The 12,325-nt window shown below is 46.9% G+C and overlaps 1 protein-coding gene across 11 annotated transcripts in view; it reads right to left on the bottom strand.

The window, feature by feature from the left end:
* Inpp4a (inositol polyphosphate-4-phosphatase type I A) overlaps window positions 1-10,919 on the bottom strand; it is a 53,818-nt gene extending 42,899 nt beyond the window's left edge. For 2 of the 11 annotated variants that reach the window (XM_051204547.1, XM_051204545.1), the window contains exons 1-4: window positions 10,874-10,919; window positions 9,811-10,024; window positions 9,313-9,357; window positions 1,307-1,425 (exon numbers count right to left, since the gene is read on the bottom strand). In XM_051204547.1, the coding sequence (XP_051060504.1) occupies window positions 1,307-1,425; window positions 9,313-9,357; window positions 9,811-9,916 (270 nt within the window). In that variant the 5' untranslated portion in view covers window positions 9,917-10,024; window positions 10,874-10,919. Of the gene's footprint in view, window positions 1-1,306; window positions 1,426-9,312; window positions 9,358-9,810; window positions 10,025-10,873 lie in introns of those variants that run through there. The other 9 variants (XM_051204543.1, XM_051204552.1, XM_051204546.1 and 6 more) reach the window with 6 other exon arrangements.
* Window positions 10,920-12,325: the final 1,406 nt, after the last annotated feature.

Below are 12,325 nucleotides of genomic sequence, written 5' to 3'. Positions count from 1 at the left end.
TCCCTGTCCTACAGTCCTGACGTCCCTGTCCTACAGTCCTGACGTCCCTGTCCTACAGTCCTGACGTCCCTGTCCTACAGTCCTGACGTCCCTGTCCTACAGTCCTGACGTCCCTGTCCTACAGTCCTGACGTCCCTGTCCTACAGTCCTGACGTCCCTGTCCTACAGTCCTGACGTCCCTGTCCTATAATCCTGATGTCCCTGCGCAGGTCCTACGGGCTGACTGCCGCGTTGTATCACACACCGGCTCAGCCTACAAAGCTTGTTTCTTGCACACATTAAGCGAGATACAGTTATTTCTTAGACTTTGGCGATGCTCTGCTATCATGCTGCCTTCACAGAACTGCGCACAGTCCCAGGCTGGAAGCACAGACTGGAAGGTCTGCAGAGCCTGGGCTTGCTGTGGCGAATCTCCTGGCGTCCTTCCTACCCAGGAAGCCCACTGATAGAAATGCTGCCCCTGTGTCCTCACCCTGCTTCCCCGTGCTCCCTGGCATGGGAGTGTCCAGGTAACTTCAGCCCCTCCCCATGTACAAGTAGTTCAGTGCTTGGCGTGAGGCCAGTGCTCAACAAGTGCTTAGACCACGCACGCCCAACTTGCGAACAAGCTTCTGAGGCACTCTCGGAGGCCTGGCTTCTGAGGCACTCTCGGAGGCCTGGCTTCTGAGGCACTCTCGGAGGCCTGGCTTCTGAAATGGACAGCTTGAGAGACAATTCTTATATAAAAGTATAGAAATATAAAAAATTTAAAATACAGCTTAATTTGGTAATTATTCATGTTACAAATGAAACCCTATAGAATTCCACACCAGAAACTCCTACACTTCACACTATAACTCATATACATGTATATGAGTTATATATGTAAAATATATAACTCAACCACCAAGAAATATTTTATAAACTTTCCTCGGTAAAACTATATAAATTATTTTTAAAAAACACACAAGACAAAGCACAAAGGAATGCAGAAATAAAAGTTAATAACAACATGGAAACAGAAGAGGCTCTTCCAAGCACTGATTAACGAGCCTAAGTAACAGCCAACTGGAAGTGACAGAGTTACGTCTCATCTCTTCAAAGCCACTAACCATAGGACCATTTCTTTAAAAATAGCAATGACTAGTTCATCAAAACTCACAAAGGATGTGGCAAACTAAGGGCCACCCGTGTGAGTGTGACAAAAAGTATAAATGAACAAAAAGTCATGGGAAAGAACTCACAAAACTGAAACTGAACAACAGATGCCCGAGAACTGACCAGCTCTCTGCCATGAGCACGATGACTCCCTCAAAGGAGCACCCACCTCGATGATCTCCGTCTGCGCGTGCTTCGTCCAGAATGCCTGTGGGGGCGTGGTGACGCTCACAGCCACAAAACTATTTGGTTTTCGATCTAGCGATGGAGTGTGCAGCTCACTGCAAGCTACAGAGTCAAGATGGGGGAGAAGAATCCTTTAGACCAAGTTTTAGTTAGTCCATTGCTCCAACAAACCCAAAGAAAGCTTAAAGAAATACTCTCAGGGACGCCACGGTCACATTGCCATCGAGAGAGGGAATTTCAAAACCAGTTTTCTCATTCTTTTTCTCTTCATCCTCACAATATAGTAAGGCATTAGTGGAATGGAGACTGTGCTGAGGGTGACCTTTCAGGGTCACAGAGAATGGAACTCAGAGCGGCAACCGTGCTCCTGGGGAACAGGTGCTCCTGGGCAACAGGTGCCTGAATGTCATGACTGCTATGGCTAAGTGTGATAACTCATGAATCCTGGCATACATATGGATGCTACACTAAAATTAAAATTCTATGACAAAATAAAGCTCTTCCTACAAGGAAAAGTCAATGCTTACTTATAACCCACATCAAATGTAAGATTGCTTAAATGTTTCTTTTAAGAAGGAAACAGAACTTGGACCATTTCAGTTAGATAAGTCTGTCATACTATAACCTCAAAATATATCCTAAGTCTGAAGCAAATCTATCATAAAAATGACCCAGGGAAGAATTATCACACATGTACTGACTCCCATATGCTCCCTGATATAAAAATACACCCATGAAAGGGAGAGAAAAAGCCCAGCCATTGAACTTTAATATGCCATCAACAATAATCCAGCATTTCCTTGCTTGAAAGATATTTAAGGGGCTAAAGAGATGGCTTGGCCGCTCTTCCAGAGGACCCAGGTCCCACTCTCACCATCCATAGAGCAGTTAACAAATGACTGGAAATCAATTTCCAGGGAACGCCATGGCCTCTCTTATGGGGACCAAGTAGTACATGTATGTGTGTGCATACACACACACACACACACACACACACACACACACACACACACACACTTATAGATATCCACAAAGTATCTCTTAAAAATAAGAAGGACATTAAAACTTACTAAGTCGGTTTTTCAAGACAATAAAAGTCCTGGGGCTGTACAGCTGTGCAAACGCATCTATTGCCACCATGCACACTTACAACATGCTATATCTGTATTTTCATCACTACTAAACACAGACTATCAACTCTGACTCAAAACTACATCCTCCCGGCCACAACTGGTAAGACACACGCCAAGAACAAGATGGCAGGATGCAGTAAGAATGGGAAGGAGAAATGGAGATAAATCCTGGATTTGTGGATTAGAGAAGACAGGGCCTTGCTGTGTTCTGAGTTAATTCTTTAGGGTCACTGTCCCTGGAGTACCTCCCCCACTCTCAGACACGTGAACATGGATGCTAGTTGGTGACTTTCTGGGGAAGTTTGGCCTTCCTGGAGGAAGTACATCAGTGTGGGTGGAGTTTGAGTTCAAGGCCTCTTCCTGCTGGTAGTTGCTCTCCCTGCTTTGTGCTTGAAGCTCAGTGTGAGCCCTCAGCTTCCGCTCGAGCAGAACATGGCTGCTGCTGGCTGCCATGTCTTCCCCTCCCCCATCATGGACGTTCTTTCTGGAACCCAAGTAACTCCTCTTTCTGTAAGTTGCCTTGGTCATAGTGTTTGTCACAGCAACAGAAAAATAACTGATATATTGCACAAAGCCAAATCACTTTTTTTTTTTTTTTTTGGCTCTAATTATACAGTACCTGCTATTAAGTTTACTATATCAGCTACCTTTCCCTCTCATACACATTCGGGTGCCATTTCATAGTCATTACTCACTTAGCTACAGGAATGTCTTCCTGGGTTTGGATATTCAACCCTTTCCACTGTGTACTTTTATCTGGAATCACCTGCCTGTCTGCTCCTGAGTAGCAAGCATCCATAGCATTGTAGAGACTGCAAGACTAGGAGCTGACACACCCTTTCAGTTTGTAAGGTCTGAAAATATCTCACTGTACCATAATGACTGAAGGGTATTTTCTTAGGTTGTTTTCCCTAAGACCTTTAAATGCATTATCTCAGAGTTTTTATTTTTTCCTGTTATAAAACCACAGGTCAGTCTAATTACTGCTATGGTGTGGGTGTGTGTGTGTGTGTGTGTGTGTGTGTGTGTGTGTGTGTGTGTGTGTGTGTGTGTGTGTGGTGCGGTGCGTTTTGGCAGCTCTTAAAATTTCCCTGAGTTTGGCTTCCAATAGTTCAACTATGAGGCACCTAGAAATCTTCTTTCTTACTTTATTAACTTGAGAGAAATGCTCAACTATAAATATTAAACTCTTGTTTTATTTTTCTTGAATACAAATAGATTAAATACTCTCATAGTTTTTGAGGGAATTGTTAGCTTGTTTTTGAGGCAGGATCTTACTATGTAGCCCTAGATGGCCAGAGCTGACTATAGAGACTAAGGAGGCCTCAAACTCACAGACTGGCGTGCCTCTGCTTCCAAATGCTAGGATTAAAAGTGTGTTCACCATGCCCAGTCCATATTGATGGGCATTCTCAGGAAAAATGCTTTTCCTACTGAGTAAACTCTGGCTTAAGCCAAATAAAGCCAAGCCTTACAAGGGTTTGTTGTTGTTTTCTTTTCCTTCAGAAAATGGTCAAATAATGACAGTTATCTTAAGAATGGGGCTATGTAAGGTCTCTGGTTTTGCTGAGTATGTAATCCTAGGTGGCCTGCCTTTTTAAGAATTTTCAGTGTCACTGTTCATCCGGAAGCATGTGTGGCTTTTCTCTTTCCCTGGGGGCCTGACTGACGCACTGGTCTTCAGCCAGGCCTTCTGCTGGGGAAGCCTGCTGCTACTTTGGGCCTGTTGTTCTTCTTTCTGACTCTGCTCTCTGCACCACCAAAGGTTACAATGCCAGATTACATCTTATCTCTCACTCACAAATCTATAGTCTTGATCCTTTTTGAGCTGGGGTTGTCTCTTTGTTACTTATGAACCCAGTCCTCAGAGTTCCTTTGGCTTTTCAGTGTATTTATGAAGATAATTTATCACCCCAGAGTGCCCAGAGTTGTATAACAATTACAACTGTGTACTTCCTTACTACAGCCACATTTCAAAAGAAAATAATCTATACCCACAGCAACCCCTCATCACCCTTCTCCAACCTCCAGAAACCACTAATGTCTTTGTGCATAGATCCTCTGGACATCAGTATATAGTAGGAGCATGCGGTGTGTGCCCTTTTGGGGCCGTCGTCTTCCACTTGGCAGCTTCTCCAGCCCCACAAATGCTATAGCACGAATCAGTACTTTGCTCCTTTCCATTAATGAGTAACTCCTGAATGAACACACCACACACTATTCAACTGGTAGATAGCCTGATTGTTTGCACCTCTTGGTTACTACAAATAATGTAAACACTATGAAGTGGTTCTCTGAGCATGTGTCTTCATCCTTTGTGAATGTCTTTGCTGAATATAAAACTATAGTTTGGCTGCTTTTTAAGACTTGCAGTGCTCTGCTTCTGAACGCCACTCTTCTTTTCTCTCCCTCCTCCCACCCCTCCTCCCCTGCACTCACAGCTGGTTACTGGCTTTTAAATCTGTCCTTGCTTTTCAACAGCTTAGTTAGGATCAACCCAGGTGTAGATCTCTTTGGGGTTTATCTCAGTTCCGATTGAAAGGGATATGTAGCAAGTTTTATCATGAGGAAATTTCAGAACACAGGAAATAAAATGAAGATCTTAACATCTCCAAGCTGGGGCTGGAGAGATGGCTCAGCAGTTAAGAGAGCTTGCTGCTCTGAGGCTCAAACATGACTACTGGGATTCAGACCCTGGCACCCATGTCTGCCTGCTCTCAAATGCCAGCAACTCCAGCTCCAAGGGATCGGGCACACATGCACCCATATTCCTCCTCTCTTCTTTTCCTCTACCTTCCTCTCCTCCCCTCCCCCCCTCTCTCTCCCTCTCTCTCTCTCTCTCACACACACACACACATCACTACTACTTTCAATTTAAAAAAAAAAAAAAAGCTTCCAGAAGAATGAGAAAGCACTTTTAATTATATTTTCAACCTAGAACTCAGTTTAACCTAAAGGCAGCCCATTCCAGCTCTGCAGAGTCTCAAACAGCTTTCCAAATAGCTTTTCTTCCTCCATATCCATATTCTGGATGGAGTGTGCTTGACCCAAATTGAGTAACTTGAGGGGGGAGCAGGGTGAAGATGACATTGTTCCCAAGACATGGTTCCCACTGGGTAGAAGGTAAAGAACTCCCATGTGGCTTCTGATAAAGTGTTTGCTTAAATGTACGTAGGTAGAAGGCGACTTTAACCAAAAAACTGCAACTAACGAGACTGCACGTAGAAAGAAGGTGAAGAGACATCTGAGACATTTCTAAAGCCAGCAATCAGAAGCAGCTTATGTAGTGAGGATGGACAGCCTAGGAAGGTGAGGAGGGGTCCAGGGAGGTGAGCTCACCCCCACACCCATTCTCATTGCGTCTCAGGAGAGCATAAGCAAGATGACCACATAGGCAAATATTCTGAATTATAAAAGAAAAAAATTCAAAGAAGCTGGAAATTAAAAAAAAAAAAAATAGATATGGGCCCTGCCTCCTCATTTCAGATGCTACAGAGTACACTTTAGGGCTATGATGATTATTTTAACTAGTCTTCCATTGGCTAGTCTTTGGCCACCTGAAATCACAGTGAAAACCAACAGCCTAGAAATCACCAGAATGGACAGGATATGACTAGAGACCGTATACAGCCCATTTTTAAGGTAACTATCATTATTTGAACATTTCTGGGGAAAAAAAAAAAACCTCATAGGGCTTGACTTTATTTGGCCTAAGCCAGAGTTTACATTGTAGAAAGTTCATTGTTGTTGTTTTTCTGAGAATGTGTCCATCAGAAGCAATCAGGATGAAGCTGGAACTGGGCCGGGCCGGGCTGGGCTGGTAGCTCAGTGGTGTCACACCTGCTAACACCTAGGAGCCTCCATTCCATCCTGACCATGACTACCGCAGCAGCAACCAAAACCAATAGCTGTTTCTTTGAATACTGCAGCTGAAGAGGGTAATACTAACGTGTGAGCCAAGCAAGAAGTTCATCAGGAATGTTAAATAGGTAATGAAAATGTAAAATAAAACCTAGGGGGTGACTAACAGGACCAGGACCTTTGCACAGCTCTGACATTCACGGAAGCCAGCACACGGAGAGGGTTACGCACATGTCTGAGGACATCTGAATGTTCAGAAAAGAATGGAGGAGACTATGATCACTTACACTAACTTTCCCTGGTGTGCAGCCTAAGCAGGAAGTGAGTCTGAAGATGTGGGCCAGTATGCACACAGACACATAGCAAAACTCACACCAAAGTCTATAGTTCTGAGCTTTTAAGAATATTCTATCCAGCCAGGCGTGAATCTCTGTGAGTTCCAAGCTATATGCGGCTACACAAGGACACTCACACACACACACACACACTCTCACACACACACACACACACATACACACACACACAACTTGACCACTAAGTGACCCAGCAGTCACACCAGGATCCGCACAGAGCAAGAGGCTATTACTGGGCAGTCAGCAACTGCAGTAACAAGAGTAACAACAACAAAAACCCTGGGGAAGGGGAGGGAATTTCATTTCCAAACACGCCGCATCACGTCGTTTATAATGTCCAATTTTTAACCAAAACTTGTGAAACATAAAAATAAAACCCACAAGAGAAATACTGCTCATATCTGGACGAATTTAAAAGCTAAAAAGCAGTCAACAGTACCTGTCTCTGAGTGGGACACACATGTTTGTTTGACTTACTAAGAAACCATATAATGTAGACAACCAGTTAAAGAACTGAGGTTATAAAACTAGCCACGTAGAGAATATTCAAAGTACAATAACAGAAACGAAAATCATTAAAAGCAGCCCAACTGTGGGCTGTTGGGGAATATCACTTTACGGTGTGTTACTTTTGTTTACGTTGCATTTGTTTAACTCTGCGTAGCTGTTACTGTGCTGCTGGAGACACCTGATGGTCTAATAAGGCGCTGAAAGACCGCCAGCGAGGCAGGGGAGAGGAACGGGGGGGGGGGGGGGGGGGGGGGGCAGAGAGGACAAAGGTGAGGGGGATCTGGGAGAAAAGGTCAGAGGATCGGGAGGAGGAGCCAGCAAGCCAGCCACCCAGCTACACGGCCAGCAAGCCAGCCACCCAGCTACACGGCCAGCAAGCCAGCCACCCAGCTACACGGCCAGCAAGCCAGCCACCCAGCTACACGGCCAGCAAGCCAGCCACCCAGCTACACGGCCAGCAAGCCAGCCACCCAGCTACACGGCCAGCAAGCCAGCCACCCAGCTACACGGCCAGCAAGCCAGCCACCCAGCTACACGGCCAGCAAGCCAGCCACCCAGCTACACGGCCAGCAAGCCAGCCACCCAGCTACACGGCCAGCAAGCCAGCCACCCAGCTACACGGCCAGCAAGCCAGCCACCCAGCTACACGGCCAGATGCGGAGTAAGAAGAGAAAGGTACACAGGAACAGAGAAAGATAAAAGCCCTGAAGCCAAAGACAGATGGGATAATACATGTTAAGAGAAGTTGGCAATTCTCAGACTGGACATTCATAAATAAAAATACGCTTCCACTGTGATTTATTTGGGAGCTGGGAGGTACATCCCCCCAAAAAAGTCCAAAAAAGACTTAAGAGCCAAAAGAGTAAAACATCACACTACAGTGGACAGAGTCAGCATACTCTGGAGACGTCAACTACGATTATTTAGTCTGAAAAACAGAAATAAAAAGAAGGAGTTTCAGAGAGTCCTGGAAGATCATGTTCACCAACATAGGTCTAACCAGAGTTCCAGAAGGAGATGGAAAGGGAGCGGGGGGGGGGGGGGGGGGGGGGGAGGAGAGGGCGAAAGACCACTTGACATAGTGATGGCCAGACACGTACAGCCCTGATGGAAAACAAGATGCCTTGAGAAGTATGTTTTAGACTAGACCCACATTCAGTTCTAGCGGATGGATCCCTTGCATTATTTCTAAACTTCCTCTTTGCGTTCCTTTTCCCATTTTCTCTTTTAAATGATGGCATGCTGGACTGTCCAGCTTGCTCCTGTTTCCTATGCTGCTTGTTGAGACAGTTTCCTGGGTGTCTTCCAGGCCTCACTGGATTTGTAAGTTTCATCTGTTATGTTTTAAACCTCAAGTCTGTCCTTTGTTCTTCAGCTGCCGTTTATAAACAGTACCCTGTGACTGAACACAGAGGCACTTCCTCCTTTCTTAAGGTGTAAGTTACACTTTCTTTACTGTTTTCTTCCACTCCCGCGATGCCTCTTTCATCCAAGTTCTGGTTCTGGTCTGCTGTAGGCCTGCCACACGGTGCTGCTGGCCTTCGCTTTTCTTTTGCTTTCCTCTGAATCCCTTTTGAGGTACAAGTTTCTTACAGCGCACACCTATTTTATCCATGCAGCCACTCCGGCTGCTGAGAGCCCTTCCACCCCGCCATCCCCATAGGTAAGGGGACCCCGAGCCCAAGCTCTTGCAGCTTCTCCCATCCTTGGGCCTTACCCTCATCCTCACTCTGCCAGGGCTACGCTCAACTCAGGTGACACTTCCCCTATAGAAAGTGGCCATCCACTGCGTGCAGTTACTGTACGGGAGCTCACTTAGCCTGCTCTGTGCGCAAACTCAGAACCACACAGCCTTCCAAATACCCCCTTCTAAAGCAGCAACGTCTACCCCCACAAAAAGACTGGCGCCCAAGTACTGACTGCAACTTTATTTGTAATAGTCTCCACTGGACACCACTCGAACCTCCATCCACAGGCAGCTTAAACACAGCAGCAGTCAGATATGAGAAACAGCCTCTGAGATGCTGCATCACCCCAGAAACATCTCAGCAGTGGTGACGGCACTCAGAACTAACTACTCGGTGGCTCTTAGAGACAGACTAACAGGAACAGCAGACGAGAGAGGCACCTACCTAAGCTGAATTCTAAAATGGGCTCGTCCGGGTCTTGGATATTTCCTGGTAGAAGAGAAACAAAAGAAAAGTCACCCAAAATAAACCTTCCCCAGAATTTAGCTTGCATTTGTTTTGCGCAAAAAAAAAAAAAAAAAAAACAGAAACAAGAAACAGTAATTCCTCTAGCCCACCCCAAAATATTACAGTAGATTTCAATACTTTGAACCAGTGTACTTGAGAGATTTTGGAGAACTCTCAGGCCGCTTTTCATTGTGCTGACTGGGAGGCAAGCCCAGGGTGCTCACCCAGGCTGGAAAAGAAATGATGAGTCTCACAAGACCAGTCCCTGGGGCTATTGCTGCCCCTTCTGAGTCCTACTCCAACCAGAAGGATCCCACGCCAGGACACCCTCTCCCAGTGGTTAGCCGCCGGCTGCCCCTGGCCCTTCACGTGGCTACAGCATGGAGCCTGAGTCCTACAAGTTCATAACCAGATGTCTAGGTCTGTGAGGCTCACCTGCAAGAGAGAGGCCCACCATGTCAGCTGCCACGTCGATGGTGGAAGCCCGCTGCATCGCACGGGCCCTGGCACCATGGCGAGGGCTGTGCTCTCTTGCTGTCATGATGTCATTGGTGAGGATATGCTTCTTGTTCCTGGGCCACACCTCACCTGACTTCCCACAGAAGAGCTAGCTACCTCCAGGCCCTGGGTTCCTAAGATGGCAGTAGCCCTGAGACACAGGAGCAAACACAGGTAAGAGTCAGGAGCATGATGATGGAGAAACTGTGCTCCTACGGCAAGAGAACAGGACCCAACCCTGCAAGATGCTAACGCCAAGTGCCTTGCGACAGGTGTGGAACTGGGCTGCCCCTCACCTTGTGCCCTCTTCTTCCTCCCTCTCCTCTGTATGGTGTGCCTGCAGCGTCCTCTTTGACAGATTACATGATGGCCTAACTGGAACCATAAAATAAGGCTCTACGGTTGGTTTTCTTGTTACTCTCCTACTGGCGAGTCTCACAGAATCTCTACAATCTTCTGAGTTCCCACAGCACAACTTCTGCTAGGACAAAGACTACGTGAAGTACTCTGCTGCCCCGAGGCACCGTCCGCCTCCCATGCACAGCAATGGGAGACAAAGCTCGAGGCTTCCGTCTAACTTCCCCTTCCCGCAGCTACCCGGGTTCTGGTGTGTCTTGGCCTCAAAACTGTCCCACGGTACCAAGTGACAACCCACCTTTAACCAAAGGGGAAGGGGCTGGGGACGGAGGAGGCTGTGACAGAATGTCACTGCAGCTGAGTCGGAATGAGGCGACCCTGGGTCAGCACACAGCTCCCACTATGCTCTCAGAAGTAGGTTACACAGCCAGTAGGGAACTTCAGGTTTGTCCAACACCCTGTACTCCAACCCCTGCTGGTTCTAGAAGGATCTGGCCTTCACAAGTCAGGATAACTCGAAGAGCCATTGGCCTTGTGAAGAGCAGCCTCTCAGGTGTTCATATGCCCCACACAGTCTTCTGTCTATTCTGTGAGCATCCATACACCCAAAGACCCAGGCTCCAGTCACCAGCAAGTGGCTTACCAGACATGCTTGCTTCTGGACCGTGTGACATTGCTTCACAGGAGGACATCCAAGTCCATTACCTAGAAACAGAAAAGTATAACTTGATGAGTATATCCAAGAGTAAGTCCCTGAGAGAATGACACCCAGAAAGGTTAAGGAAGGCAACAGACACTGACCTAACTTTTCACTCAATGAGAAGGAACAATGCTCGCTTCCTTCTACTCCAAGGGTTAGCCGTCAGGGGCGTGTGGGCCTGCCCTGAAGATCCAGGAGGGAAGTGTGCTTTAGAGAAATGAACAAAGTTGGGACCTGGCTTGCCCACTCACAGGAGGAGCTGAGGTGCAGCTCTGAGCGCTGAGCTCTGCCCCTGGTGTCCCGCAGAGCTACAGTGAGAGCCACATGCACATCAGAAGGAGAGGGCTCGTGTACCCCACTGTCTCCATGCTCACGGACCCCACTGCATGGTGAGCGGGTACCTTCCTGCAGAATGGAACACTCAGGCCAGGGCCCAGCTGATAGTCTTCTAAGAGAGAAGCAGAGGACAGCAGGACCGTGGACTGACTCATGTTCTTTTGCAGGCTGGGCTCTGAACTTGCCCACTGGAATACCCAAAGATCTCTGGCCTATGAGCCTCAGCCAACAGGACTATGAACCAGCTGGAGAGCCACTCTAGAAACTGCTAAAAGGGAGAAGTTACTCACTGGTCTGCAGTCACCAAAAGACAAACAAATCGAAACATTTGCAAGGCAAATACTGAAACTTAGAAAGCACCAAGACTACCCTCAATGGCTGGTCCTAACTTGTCACTAACCTGTCACTAGCGGGACTGGCCCGGGGAGAGCGTCTCAGTTGAGGACTTATCTACACCAGGTTGGCCTGTGAACAACTTTGTGGGCAATTGTCCTGATGGCTAACTGACCCAGTGTACGGCGGGCAATGCCGTCTCTCCCACCTCCCACTGGCTGGGCCCTGAGCTGTAAAAGACTGAAGAAAGCAATCACGGGTGTATCTGCCTCTCTGCTCTTGCCCGCTGATGTGATTTAGTCAGCAGCTTTGACCATCTGCACCCGCCCTATAATGTGATGACCTTTGAACTATAAACCAAATAAGCCTTTCTTCTCTAAGTTGCTTTTTTGTCAATGTGTGTGTCACAGAACCAAATGTAACTAGGAAAACTACTAAACTTCTACAATGATGCTGGTAAGGAATGAACAAAACTCACTGGAGATACAGGCATCAAGGGGAGGAATTCATGACGGAGGAGTTACGTATGGTAAATATTTTTGAAAAACTGTCAAATTCCAGCAAAGTAACACTAAGCTCCCCTACCCCACCTCAATTACTTCTCCAAGGGCTGCTCGTCTGTTCTCCCTAAATACATACTTCCGGTAAGCCCGGGGCCCTTCTATACTGGATAACATTTTAGAGAGGTACTATAACTCCACAATTTATTCAGTTTTGTAGACAAAA

The sequence above is a fragment of the Phodopus roborovskii genome, unplaced genomic scaffold (genome assembly GCF_943737965.1).
Source record: "Phodopus roborovskii unplaced genomic scaffold, PHOROB, whole genome shotgun sequence".
Classification (NCBI taxonomy): Eukaryota; Metazoa; Chordata; class Mammalia; order Rodentia; family Cricetidae; genus Phodopus; species Phodopus roborovskii.
The sequence above is the reverse complement of the archived record's forward strand: the minus strand, read 5'-3'. Positions and strand labels throughout refer to the sequence as shown.